Source organism: Anser anser, assembly GCF_964211835.1.
Source record: "Anser anser genome assembly, chromosome: 3".
Lineage (NCBI taxonomy): Eukaryota > Metazoa > Chordata > Aves > Anseriformes > Anatidae > Anser > Anser anser.
In genome coordinates this window covers 94,795,358-94,810,617 of record NC_139722.1, presented here as the reverse complement: position 1 = coordinate 94,810,617, position 15,260 = coordinate 94,795,358, and the positions used below count along the sequence as shown (strand labels likewise).

Here is a 15,260-nt window from a genome sequence, read left to right as displayed (position 1 = left end):
TTTCTTACAGCTATTAGTATCTAAAACCAACAGTTTTAGGTTGTGACCTCTCTTGCTATGCTCACTAAGAAAATCATGAAGCTAGAGTGCACTAAGCATACTGTAGCCAGCTGCTAATGAAGATGCTAGGTATACTAACTGGAGATAACTCCCATCCTAGAGCAGAGCAAAGGCCTACTGTGTCCACAGAACAATCAATGTTTAATAGTTACTAAGCCATAGTTCTTTGTGTTATTCATTTTCTCGGGTTAAATGAGACTTTGCTTGTTCATTCCTTCATTGCTTTGAGTGGTCTACAGTCACACAACACATACTCAGAAAGCCTTCAATTTTTTTGCAAACTCCATCTAGTATACACTACCACGTTGCACCCTCTCAGCACTACAGACCACAACAGTTGTATCACAGTTCCTCCACTGTCAACAGCAAAATTCTTTGATAAACATTGGAAAATTCAAAATTCGTAAAGAAACATGTTACAGGCATCATGTTGCTCAGGTCCACCACATCTGGAAAAATGATGCAAGAAAACCCGTGAGCAAAGCATCCATCGTCATTTTCACGTCTCACACGCTGTTTCAAGACTACTTGAATTCACTTTCTTTATACTCTCTCATTTTAATACAAAGATCATTTACAGAAAGAAAGGACTGCACTTTCCTTTCATGTATCAAGATTTACATTAACACAACCCAAAGCGATTCCAAGGAAATGTCTGTTCGTCCCCACCTAGAAACATGTGTTTTGACTCTTGAAGGGTTTTAGCTGTTAATATTATAAGAAGTCTCTGCAGTTGAAGTGTGATTTCCAAAATTCAAACGCAATTTCGCATGTAAGAGGCAGCTTGAACAAAAAGCTGTGACAAATACTGAGTCTCCATTCCAAAACAGTGGAAACAATTACCGTTGAACAAGTCAATTAGCCTTCTGTCTTTTCTAACACAGATAAATAATTTCCTTTCCCTTGTCTTCTCCTCCAACAGCAGAATTATTACCACTACATCTTGCTGAAATAGCTCAGCATACACCAAAAAGCAAGCATGCTAAACTTCAGTTAAAGACCTAAAAATTTGCTGAAGATACACAAAACTGAGTGCTCTGCAAAATAAATGTTGGGGCATACAATCCTGCCAATCATCCAAAACAGTTTATGCAATCATTCTAAGTTAAAAAATAATAATTAAAAAAAAAAACAGGATGCTAACCCCTAGATCCTCAACATGAGCCATCTTCTGTATGTATTTATCTGTGCTATAAAAATAGTCTCAATCAAAGAGGTTATAGGAAAGTAGTGACTCCTCAAGTATTCCAAAGCGATGTATATTAAAAACAGTTTTGCTTTCCAGGTACTTGCTGATTTTTCCATTTAGATTTTATCACCGTTTTTCATGTTTACAGGTAACCAGCCGGTGCTTTTAAGACTCAGCAAGCAGTTTCACATAAAATATGCTGAAAATTAAGTCAAGAATTAACATCTTACACAACAGGCTCTTGAAAATGAAAAAGAAAAAAGTATGTTGCTTGCATTTGTAGCTAATCCTCTTTAGGACATGTTAAAATTCAAATGCTGAATTCACTTACAACTTCCAATATCATTGCTGATCCGAATGCCAATGAACTCAACAGCTCCAAACCTACAAACTTTTTATAGTAAATCCTTTCCTGATCAGAAATGATTGATGTGTCTGTCACTACAAGGACAGCTGAGTTATACAACAGATATCCTTGTGTTTCATTTTGAAATTGAGAAGTGTTTTCACATACTGCAGGTCTCAATCATCAAAAGAACATCTAGGTCAGATTAACTAAATCTCCAGGGTTTGCCTGATAGTCCATATTTGTAGCTTATCCCTTACCATCTTAGGGAATTTTAAGCATTGCATTTAGCAGGAATCAGACTTTCTACAGCAGAGCAAATGCAGAATAAAAATAAAGCAAGCAATAATAATTTAAAAAGTAAAAACCTGTTACTTTAATTACTCTTCCTAATTCCCGTTTTAAATTTGGACCATGTCTGTTTCAATGGCCAGAAAGTAGTATTGAGTCTTAGTATTTTTTCTGTTTTCTTTTTTTTTTCCCCTTCCATTTTTAAGGCATTCACTGTTTTAAAGAGTAAAGCAACTATTGAGTGTCTATCAAAAATTATACAGCTTATAAACTAAATATTGTTTTTTTCAGGCTTTTAAATACTCTTGGAACATGAAAGAGCTGTACTGCACCAGAACAAAGGTCCAGCTAGCTTTTCATCCTTCTCCCCAACAGTGCCTATGAGAAAATATGAAGTGACAGAAAACCCAGCAATACGCTCCCCTCAGTGCCCCTCCATTCTCCAGCTATTTGGGGTTCAGTGGGTCAGACTTTCTAGGAAATGATTTCTCTTCCATGAACTTCTCTGATTGTCTCTGGAACGCAGTAAGATTTATCATTCGTAACAGATTTTGGCAAAGGGTTGCCTCAACTACCTCCTACAAAAAAAAAAAAATACCGCCACTTCTTACTTGTTTTCAGACTAGCTTCTTTCTATGGGCTTTATTTGGAACCCCCTTGATTTTGTATTGGAAGACAGCATACAGTTGATTACACCCTTTACCCTCTCGATTTCACAGATGCTTGAGTGATATATGTAGTAATTCCCTGTTCCAGTTTCTTTTCCAGTTTAAGAAGTTCTCACCTGGTTAGTCACATCTACTTTCAATCACCTTTTTTTACTATCTTTTAATACTCTACATACAACCCTGCACTAATTTATTCACTGATTCTATGCCTTCACACACAGAAAGGAAAACTAACCAGAATAGGAAGGAAACTACAGCATCCTTAGAAGAAGAATGCAACAATCCTAAACCACAGAAAACATCTCAGTTGTCCACTAGAAACAGTCATCTTAGACAGGTGACTGAAGGGTCCAATCACCAGAAATTCTTTTCTGTACTAACATTTTTAGCTGAACTAACTTCTACCTATTACAGTTGAAATAAAACTGATTGTATGGTGAAATCCTGACCTGTCAGAGAAGATTCTATTCAACACTTTCCCACACCTTTAGATAATGATAAAAACATTCAAGTTTTGTCTACATTGGTGTTCTGTATTATTACAGATAATAGACCAATACTGTCTTTTTTTGAAAACCTTTAAAAAAAACGGCCAAGCAGTTTACAGAAGAGATGCGTAAAATATTCACTTTTCTACTTGCCTGAAACAACCTTATTCTCTTTAAAGACAAAACTTACATAATGAAAAAACAACAGCAAAAAAAAAATCCCGTGGCATTCTTCAAAGAGAAAGACTTTCAAAAAACTTAGGTGTTGAGAACATCCCAGAAGCCAGCTACAGCTGGCTTAGAATGCACAACTATTTGAAAGTCATCAAAAGCATTTTCATTTGGCATACACATAACACAGAAGAGACGAATTACCATCTTAGCCTTCCAACACTGCACCTCCACAAACTACTGCTGTGCACAATGCTTGGCAAAACTCGCGCTACAAATCCTAGATATCTCCTTGAAAACTTATTCTAGCCTTGCACAGTGTAACTTTACTTTTGCTAGGTTAAAGGTTGGACTAGAGGATCTTAGAGGTCTCTTCCAACCTAAAGAATTCTATCAATCTACAATTCACTGTAACACTGATTTTAAACATTCACGTTTACCTCTGCTTAACCCTACCCTTTCAAATGATTTATAAATTCTTCTAAACCCTGATGTTTTCTTCCTAAAGTTCTATCTTACAGAAACAGTTCTACAGTAATCACCAATCCAACCATTACCAGGAATACTGGAAAGAAACAGACACAATGTATAAACCCTATCTACATTGCACTTTCTGAAGGTATTTTTTGGACAGGTAGATCCATTCATCCTTCTCTTTAGAGCTGAAAAAGCTAGTAATAAGAAAAGACAGCTAATGCTGCTAAGGAAGAAAAATGCTTCACGATGAGTTACATCAACAGCTGAAACAGACTTATGTTACCAGTACCAGAACCAGTTACTGAGATTTAGATGCCAAAGAAATGTCTCGCAAGAAGTCACGTTACTTCTCTGGAAAGACAGCCTTAAACAGACAGCTATGAGAAGCGATGTGTGTCATTTCTAACAGCTCTCTCTAACATAAGCCTTAGTGAAAACAGCACAGTTGATAGGAAATTCTTGATTTAAAAGCAGATTTTTTTCCCTGATTCCACAGAAGTGCCTATGAAATCGCACAAATTCCATGCAGTTTCAATGAAGCCTAGGATATCTTTGCACAGCAACTTACTTGAAGTTTTGTTTTTATTTTTACAGTGTAAACACTGTATGCTATGTTTGAGTCTTTCCTTATGTGAAAACTCTTAGCAAAATTCCTCACTTTTACTAAGCAGTGGGTGTATTGCCTGATCAGAATGGTAAAAGAATATTTTCAAGTTTTTGTACCTTTCGTAGCCATCAAGGTCCAGTTGATAGATGAAATGGTTAAAGTAATCTTACACTTTTTTTTTTTTGACTCTTTTAAAAAGCTCCTTCACCTTCAAATTCCAATGCATTAGTTTTACAAAAATACATCAACTAAAACATTTATATTAAAAAAGAAAACTGATTTAATTGTTGGCTCTGAACATATGAACTTCTACACAGTAGTCCAGAAGCTTATAAAAGAAGCTGCTTTAAAGACTGAGGAATCTAAAAATAACCTGTGCATCAAAAAGCATCATTCCCATTGCAATCATATCAGCTACCTAATAAAATACATTACTTCTCTAGCTGTGCTCTTCTTTAAACCATTTTACTACCAGGACAGCATTAGAGCTAGGCCCGTCTATGGCAGGCAAAGTAAGTAATACTTTTTCTACAAGTTCCTTCCACTTGGAAAGAAGTTTAGCTCCTCTGTATTTCAAAAAATAATTCTTTGGTGATGGTGCAGAAGGAGATCCTCATTTACTTTATTCTTTCTAAACAAAAGAAAACCTTGAGAACTGCTCTAATTAAGACAGGTTTCCTCTACAAAAGAAGTAATCGCTTTTGTTCTTTGTAAACAATTTTACCCAGAAATAAATAACATGGCTAAATACATCCTAACGCATTATACTGATTTCTTTGATGAGAAGCTAATCTAAAGTATCCTCACACTTGCACAATTTTTGGGGGAAGATTAACTGTGTGAAAACTTGAATACAATTAAATCTGTACCTTCAATATGACTACTTTTCACGTTTAATGAAAACGTTAGGTTAAGTAGTCTGCTATAGTAGAGTTTTGAAAATTATGAGTTGCCCCACTTAAAGTAATGCCTTCAAAAACTACCCAACTATTGTGTATATGATATATTATTTGCACTGATGTTTAACGGAAGACAAAAATGGACACGTCTACATATTCATGTTCCCTAACTCTCCTATTGGGAATGATTTCAATTCAAGCTTATGCTTAGCTTCCTGCCTATCCTGCCGTCATCCAAATGAGCAACTAGCCTGCTTCTACCAGGTTAATTTTTTTTTTTAGGTAAAATCCAAGTTAAAACGAACAAACTCAAATACTTACAGTCTCCAGCCTTCAAACATTTAAAAGAATAGAAATGTAACAAATCACATTCCTAAACCTGTTTTGCTAAACTCATTAGAATATTGTTAAAGCACACCAAAGAGGGGGAAGAAAGACATCCTAGGGAGACAAAAATCAACAAAACCCCATAAAATTAACCCTCACGCTAAAATAGAATCATAGAATCATTAGGATTAGAAAAGACCTCCAAAATCACCCGGTCCAACCATTACCCTACTACTAATGTCACCCACTAATGTGTAAAACATGTGTCTATTCTCACTGGGAAAAGTCACAAAACACCAGTTTTTCTGTTTACTTCTTTACTAAAGTATGTACTTGCCACAAAGCTTCTCTCAGTTCTTGCTGACTTAACCAACACAATTAGTATCTATTGAGTAAATACTCAATTTTATTTATTTCTCTTGAAACAGGAATATATGCTGCTTTGTGCTAGACAGACATTGAGATGCAAAATTATTTTCTGTAAATACCAGAAGAAAAACCATGCTTAAGTTGTCATTTTTTCCTTACTCCTGACAACAGAGACTGATGCTATGTATGTTTAAGTACTGTTGGAATATCCCACATTTATCGATGAGATTTCCAAATGAAACTATGTATGAAGTACTGCTACAAAAATTCATTAGAGTAACAACTTCACAACAATAATCATGCTGAAGGAAGACATCAAAAATATGCAAAGCCCCTGCTCAAAAACCCAACCTCCTCTAGGCTGTTCTAGGTTTTACATTGCATGATGAACCCAGACACCATTATAGAGTAGTAGTATTTTCTCTCTAACACAGTCCCTGGACCTAAGGAAGTATTTACATCTCTTGCCATGATCCCATATTCTAAACACACTAATTTTCTACCTCTCTGGAAGGAATTCATTCATTAGTCAACATTTCGGTTTTTCCACTGGAAACAATGAATTATTATTGGGGATATATTCATTTAAATATTAATTTCTTAAAAGAAAGTAAGACCTTTTGAGTAACATGCACTGATCTAGTAACCACTTTCTTTAATTAACACATGCACACATCCATGGGTACAAAATCCAGCTTCAGTAATAGCTGTATCAGAATCCAGTTTCATAAGTAGAAATAATGCTCTTATTAGACTAATAGGACTCAATAATAAGAAAAAAATAATCTTTTCTTGTAATTATAGGGCTTGTGTGTCTAAAAGCTCTTCATCCTTTCCCCTCCCTCCCAGCTGTATACAGTTACTCTAATAAAAGCTATTACGCCCCCTACAAACTACTCCATCTCAGACCACCGTATCTCTAAGTACCTAACAGAATTTGCATTACACATTCACAGACATTTAAATTTTGTTCTAATCACCTCTGCTCTTTTTCATAAGCAGACCAAACATACATTTTTGTAGGCAAATTTAGACACTAGATATAACAATCATTAAACCATACATTAAAAAAAAATAAATCCTGCTGTGACAAATCAAGAAAGCATCTTCTCCCAGTAGTTGTTGATTTTTTGTTTGTTTTGTTCTTTTGTTTTTATCTCTAACATAAAATCAGCAAGACTCAATTTTCTGATGTAGATTCTTATAAAAAGCAATCTGGATGAAAGAAGGTTGTAATCTCTCAATATCAAGTAGAAATATTATCATTGTTTTATGGTAGATTAAATCCAATGGCAACTGGTATCTCAAGGTCTGCTGACAGTGGATGTCACAATTTTTTGCTTAAATCTATTTACCTCCTGAATTAACTTGACATTTGTTGATAGATATATTCCTGTACACTAAACTCACCTAAAATAGTTCTTTTGTCAGGTCTTGAATTTCAGCAACAAATGCCTTTTCTTGCATTTATTGAGACTGTAAATACATTTCATTTAAAATATTTTGTATATACTTGTTCTTCAGCTCTTCACAAACATTTTGATACACAAGAGATGGTGTAATATATCAAACTAGTAAGTGTACATGATACATTTAATATAAGGGCAGATGACAGAAATCTCCACATAAAATCTAGTAAAAACAGTTCGGAAGCCATACACTCTGCATTGACATTTTCAAGGGAGTTCCCTCTTGTGATAGCAAACTTGTGCAGGTTAGTTTTCTATTAAAAATTCTGCCATACGGTTCTGTGATCTTTCCCTATCTCCTAAATACAGTAATCCTCTCCTAGCCTTCATTTGCAGTAGAACTACAGAGCAGAAACAAGAGCTTTTACTGTTTTATTAAAGGAACTATTTTAAATCACATGAGCTAGTGAATTAATTTAGAATGACTTCAAGAATTACCTGTCAAGAAAAAAATTCAAACATCTCTACCAGCTTATCAGAAGAGCCTTTAAGCACCTAAAAATGCCAGTGATCTGATACCCTTTTCAAAGGTACCAGATTAAAAAAAAAAAAGAAAAAAAAAGTATTTTGCTGTCCAAAGGAATGCAGTTTAAGAAAACACATTTTATCATTACAGTGCAGTGCTAACAGAAAACTAGTATTAAGTACACACTAATACGCATGTTCCCAGGAAGATCTAGAAAAAGAAGAAACCAAGTTTGTAGGTTCTTTCCCTCAGGAAATGAACGTTTCTTAACTACGTTGAAGCAGTAGGAATGGCAGTCTTCTCAACAACCTTTTCCACTGGACTTGTATAAGCACAGAAAAATGAAAGAATATTTAAGAGTACTCTGGATATATCTTTTTTTTTTAATCCACAAAAAGAGGCAATATCTGTATGTTTATCAAAAATTAAGTTTATGAACCATTTTTGCTCACCTTAATGAAAACAAAACCACACAAGTCAGTAGGTAACAGCATATAGATAAGTCGTAAAGAACAGAATCAGGCGCTCTTGAAAATAAAATCTAAAAAGTTGTGTATAATGATGCTGACGCTTTTACATAGAAGATACTAGGATATTTGATTCTTGGGAGAATCAACAGAAAATGAAAAACAGCTCCAAGATACTTTAAATTTTATATACTTTTTAAAGTGTCTCCTTTAATGGAAGAATTATCTAAAACAATGGACAGGAATATCTGAAAAGAGAAGGAAAGGAAATTTTAGAAAAATATTGCCAGTCATGATAGCGTGAAGCTTCGGGTGCATTCATGTACAATGTTTTACAACGTTAACATACCTTAACACAGATGCTGTTAGCAATGCTGCCTGTATCATTTTCAGAGTAAAAGCCTACTGACGTTTTGGTTTACGTTTGTAACATACTGTCATTCCAAATACTAGTTACCACTATATTTACATTTTTATAAAGTGTGTAAGATCAGATCAAATTGCTTTAACCACTTCATCACAAAAGATTAAAATTTACTTAAAGAGTAAGCAGGGATTGACTGACTCTTCCATTTCAAGCAGTGAAAAAATCATTAATATTTTAAGATAAAACACTCATTAATGCTTTCATGTGCTTTACTCTTTTGAATTCTTCCTCTTAGATTCTGATAATAATTTACGTGGTGGTGGTTTTTATTGTTGTTGGTTGTGGTGGGGTTTGGGTTTTGTTTTGGTTTGTTGGTTTTTTTTCTTTAAAGACAGACTTGATATATAAACCTGTGAGAGTTATTTTGCTTTCTATTTTGTTACTTAACAGTAACAAAAATTGACCTGTACACCTGACTGAGGCCGATTTCAACTGGAAATGGACCCATTGCTGGTTTAAAACTGTGTATACTTCAGCCATAGGTGTAAAATGTTCATTTTTACTTCATGAAGTAAGTCATGAACTAAGCTTGCTTTTGCAAAGCAGATTTAAAGAACAGCTTCCTTGAAGCTCTGCTGCAGGACTGTTACAGTGCTTACCAATGTACAAGTCTTGTGAGTATACCACAAAGAGCCAAGTGGGTAGTCTAGACCATGGGCATGACTTCATCTCACACAGATTCAGAGAATATTTTGATAATAGCATTCAGCATGTATAATAAATGAAGGAAAAAGTGCAAGTCTAGAAATACTCAACCATCACACAGGTGAACAGCTACAGATCTCACGGCAAACTTCAGAGATGACTGAACAGCTAAAATTGATCCCAAGTGACACAGAACAACTATATTATAACTGTTTAGGTAATTAATTTTTAAGTCTCCATGTACCACGCAAGGAAAATAACAGGTGAAGAGGAGGAAGGAAGCAGATTCCTCAAAGGTGGTGTAACCCTCCCTTTTCATCTCAGGTCTCTCCTGGATGACCCTCACATCAGTCCAGCTCTCAACCATCAGCTGGATCAAGTTTAATAAAACAGCAACAGTGGCAGCTGACAATTGAGTAAAAATAAGGGAATTCAGATTTTCCAGTTCTTACAAGAAGTAAGCAACTATGGATTGAAAGGGATTCTGGGGACTGGGCTCTAGAAAATACTCTCGCCACCTAAATACCAGACTTAAAGAATACCAGGCCATGCAACTCTTCCAGACTCTCAGTTCTACTACCTGGAGCAATGGAGCAACATGTATAAAGATGACCCTCTGTGAGAAAATTCGATTAGATATTATCAAAATGAGACAACATTTTAGAAGACTAGTTAAGAAAATATTGTTCTAAAGGTAATTGTGTCTGAATCCCTTTTACTGGAAAATTCATCTGTTTCTTTTAGTCTCTAAGTATCATCCATTAAAATAAAAATATATTCACTTAATTATCTCTTTTATGAGAAAAAAAAAGAAAAACAAAATCAAAGGCAAAAGGTCAATTAAACTGCCTTTACAAGTAAGGGAAAAAGTCCTATGTAACTAGGGCTACAATTGATGATGTAATTGATGATGATGATGCTCCTCCAAGGGAAAGCAAGGTAGTAGGTGACTTCGTGGTAAGGGACAAGAAGAGAAGGGTACCACGGTCTGTTTTGATATGATCACTTCTGAAGGACTCATGACAAAATCTGACACATCAGATGACGCACACTTAAGAACTGAAGACTAAATCACACTGTGATGCACCCAACAGTAGTACTTCCCAGCGTGAGGCAAAAGAGCATCTCCCAGCACATCCTTCTACCAGCACAACTTCACGCATTCAGTAATCACCAGACATGGCTACAATAAAGCACACCTTCCCTTTCCAGAGAAACTGAAGCTACCTCATTTGAATGTCTGATCTCTGAAAGAGGCTTTCTGTCTAGCTACCTGCCACAAAACAAATGAGAATTGACTTCAAAACCTTAACCAGAGTCTATCAACACTGCAAACTATTACCTTATCAACCACGCTATGAAGCCTCAGAACCTAGTTGCATTAGCCCTTCTGCCTCAAGTCTTCTCTCCTAGTTTCTGTTCCACCTTTCATTGCCTCAATGAGAATCGCAGCACCAAACTACGCACTGCAATTTACTTGGTCTGGTATTAGTCAGGCACATTCTTTGGCCACACCGATTAATCTTTAGTTGTCTTTCACGCTATCGTTCTCTACTTAGTCTTCCTGCCCTACCAACAAGCAGCTCTGCCCCAGAGCTTTCACCTTTCTTGCTATGACAACATCCCACAACATGAGCTTTTATATATATATATATACACATATATATGCCTGCACATTTTTGTTACCAGATTATGTACATACACAACTGACCCCCCCCTTTTTTATATATATATAATTACACCTAAATCTTCCCCTTCTTTTTCCCACTATTGTCATTCAGTTGTATTTTACCAATGATTGAGATTTAAAAGTTATTTTCTTTTCATAAGGGTTTGAGTTGCAAATTTTTCAAAGCAGCAGTTGTCACTTTCACAGGAGCATCCAACAGATCTCTGATTTCTAAAAGTAACAAGAGAAAGCTGAGGCAGTGGTCTCCAATAAAAAGCACCCCATTTAAAACACCATAACCTCCACAGTCTTCACTTCCTTAGCTCCTACGGATTTTTTTTCCAGTTTCATTCCTACCCTTTTAGATACTCTTTATTAATTCTTCAGATACTCCAATAACAAATGATACCACTAAAATCAATTGATCGCTATAATCAGCAACACATGATTAAGTATACACTGACAGGCAATCCATGTCCAACATGCAACTACTTCTAAAAAGATCAAGTGACCCCAAATTTGATCAACCTTTACTGAATGTTTCTTCAACAGGAAATGAAAATAGAAAAACTATCTGAGATGGCCAGCAAGAGAAGGAATTTAGCTGCAAAAAACACTACTGGAGAAAATGATACACATACAACCAGTACTCCATCTTCCACATTATATGCAGTATGCCTTCGACTTCCCAACAAAACAAAAAAAGCAAATAGTAACTTTTTATGGACTAAAACTATTTTCTTCCCCAGCAAGATATGAATTAAGATTTTTTTTTGCCCTTGAAGAAAAAAAATATTGGAAAATACCTAAATTATTCTTACATAAAAATACCTGAAAATAACACATGATACAGTGATTGATTTTGTGCCCCTTGATTCACTGGTAAATGACATGCATAGCTAAATTTCTGTATTCCTAAAAAATTTAAACCTTTTTTTTCCTCAACAACATATACAAAGATCAAATTCATACTTTATGGAAGCTAGGTAAGAGCAGGAAGTCCTACTCTAAAGAGCCTAAAGAGACAGGAGAAGTTCCATTTCATCTCCAGATACCAGGTGCTCAGATTTACGCTTATGTCTGTCTGTGGTTCCTGATACTTGATAGTCCAACACCAAATACTGAATTTGTGCAGAGATAAAATTGGCACCTATTAAAACAACAATTTCAAATAATAATTTGAAAATAATACAATTATTAAATTATTAAAATTTGATAATAATTTGATCATTTGCTTACTATCCAATTCATGAATGTTGAACTGTAGCCATCAATAGAAGTGCTGAGAAATTAAATGCCAGTATCTAAGAAACTCTTACTTCCAGTTCTGAGATTTCAGGCTTGTACATCCTATATACTTTAATCACTATTAAAAGAACTGAACTCCTCACTGTCTTGTTAGATACCGATATTTCAGTTCTTCTGTATTATTAGATTAAGCTCCAAAAGACCATCTCTGAGAAAAAATATTTAACAGGATACTCAGCACTTCTGTCCTCCTTAAATCAGGAAAAGTATTGTTCTATCACAGAGCAGACCTTCACTTAAAAGATTTTTTAAATGCAAGATTTCTATTGGGTAATAATTCAAGTAAGGATAACTGGTATCTCAAATATTTAACAGAACTAGAAAAAAGGCAAGCTTTATCTTAGGAAGGAAAAAAAAAAACAGGTTGCAGAGTTATGTACATAATACAAAAATGATAAGGACTAAGTATCACTTTTTCTGCAAGATCCCTCCTCTCCTACACATTAACTTGTACACTTATGCAGCATTTTAACAACATACAACTGTGTTAAGAAGAAAAATAATCATAATCTGGGCAGACTCTGCAGCTGCCCCTTTGACTTATCAATTTCAGTAAGCACAATTTCAATCAAGTCTAGATAAAATATACTAATCCTAAATAGACCAAGTTTGTCACCTACCACTTCCTATAAGCTGCTTACTATCCTGAAAGAGAAAGAGAGAGAGAGAGAGGGGAAGGGAGAGAGAGAGAGAGAGAGAGAGGAGAAATGCTAAATTAAATGCCAAACAGTAGCAGACAGCACTTGTTTGGCTGATTAACTTGTAGACAAGCATTACAAATAAATCTGAGCATGGTCTGCAGCAAATTAAATTCCAGTGCTTTTAAGAACAAAGAATTCCTTCGGAAAGAGGATTAGCAACTTTACACCCAGGAATGCCAGTTTAATTTAATTGTTCCACAATCCGATATTTAATATGCAAATATCATTTTGATATATAACAGCAAATTTGAAAACGTGAGGAAACAAATTCAATATATAACAAGACTGTCTCTCTTCTGAACTGTAATTATACAAAATAAAGCTGGTCGAGGCTTTTTTTTTTCTTTATTAGGATTGAATTCTATTAATGTGAATCAGAACAAGACTAATTAAAGGTTAAAAACTTTAAATGTTTCTAATTAAGAGTCTAAATGGCTGCATGAATAGAGTACTATAGTTAAAATCCTACCTCAATGACCTTCCTGGCCTCTCTATATTTTCCTGTTTGCAAGAAGGCAAAGAAGAGATCATAGAGAGCCATCATGTCACCATATTCTCTGCTTACAAAATCTGAAACTAAAAGAAAATAAAAATGATTAGTTTACTAAATGAATTCAAGCATTTTAATATACATGTTAAATATTCTTAATACTATTATTTTCTCTTTTCCAAGCATCACAAAACACCGTACATAAATATATACATACATATATATATGAAATATATTTTGAAGCGCATGGAACATTTACAACATATTACACCATCTGCTGTAGCTTTGTGGTTGAGCATGCTTAAACTGTTTTTCTGTTGAGCTATACTACATTTTGAATTACATTAAACAAAACAGACTATGTTGGCATTCTTGGCTTGTGCCAAGCGTGAATTTAGGTTTTCTTAACTACACAACTGTTTCAGAAACATGTGTGTGGAGAAGTTGTTTCTTAGAAGTGATATATATAGCTAGAACAAGTATTAACACTAATCTTTGAGAACTTGTTGCTATATTACCCAAACAATAGAATTCTTCTCCATTTAAAATGAATATCCATTTTTCAATCTGAAAAACATAGGCATCATTTAAATGCTTTAAAGTAACACAAAGGTATGAAATTTTGTTCTTTCCGATGACATAAATGCTATAAATGATCATGGAAGAAAAACCTCCAGAAAGCACTCCATATAACTGGACAGTACTTGACTACATGCAACCAACCTTTTTGCAGAAGATCAGCATCTCCTTTCTCTATGAGTCTACAGTAGACGTTATGAAGCTGAAGAATTTTCCCGTGCTTCTTATAACAGCCCATTAAAGCTTCCAGAGCAGCAGGCATGTCATCCCTCATGGAAAGAAACAAAAAAAAGAATAAAAATACATAAATAGAAAAACTGAGCAGGAGTAGACAATTATGAACCCACTTTGGTCTTGAAAAATTTCAAGGAGAATTTATGCACAGATCTGTAATACAGATGAGTATTTTATTCCCCCCCACCATCCCCAATATTCTAGATATTTTCAAATAATGGGCAAAGTTTTGCTACAAGCAAATATCATGTATGCTTGATAGCTACATAAATGAAAACAGAACTACAGTTTTAGGCTCAAATCTCCTTGCTGTGTAATTTTTTGAGTTCACGACCACTGTTCATTACAAATTAAGCAAACGTATAAATGCGCTGCATCATCATTACATACTCTTAATTTCTGAATTAAAATTCTTAAATTCTGCCGTATGCTATCGTGACAAAATACCAATTCCACAGAAATTTGTTTATATTCAAGAGTTCCGTTTTTCTTGTTAATATGTAATGTTGTGCAGAATACATTAGCTCCAAACGTCTCTGTTTAGACAATTTTTAAGCTCTTTAATTTTTTTCGACAGCGTTTTTATTTCATTAGAAATCCTCAGGGTCAACCTAGTTAAACAAAGCTCTTTAGATTGCTTTATGCTTGTTTTATACCTTTACAGACTAGCTATAAATCACCAGGTTTATTTTCATTCCTTTTCTTCCATCACAATTGCAGGGTTAGCATTTACCCATTCTATATAAAGGTCAGAAACCAATGCATATTTTCTGTAATAAAAGTGTACTTTTTTGCACTGAATATAACAATATATTGAGGTACCAAAATGTACTCTGTGCTGACCTATCCATGACACAGAGTCAACGGTACTAGTAAATCAGTGCATAAGATACTGACCTCCTTAAATGCAGAC

General features: G+C 34.8%; 1 protein-coding gene across 2 annotated transcripts in view; it reads right to left on the bottom strand.

Annotated features, from left to right (window-relative positions):
* The window catches only part of LRPPRC (leucine rich pentatricopeptide repeat containing), a 93,298-nt gene that overhangs the window by 28,836 nt on the left and 49,202 nt on the right, over nt 1-15,260 (bottom strand). For both annotated transcript variants that reach the window (XM_083829112.1, XM_083829113.1), the window contains exons 24-25: nt 14,258-14,382; nt 13,514-13,620 (exon numbers count right to left, since the gene is read on the bottom strand). In XM_083829112.1, the coding sequence (XP_083685238.1) occupies nt 13,514-13,620; nt 14,258-14,382 (232 nt within the window). The remainder of the gene's footprint in view (nt 1-13,513; nt 13,621-14,257; nt 14,383-15,260) is intronic.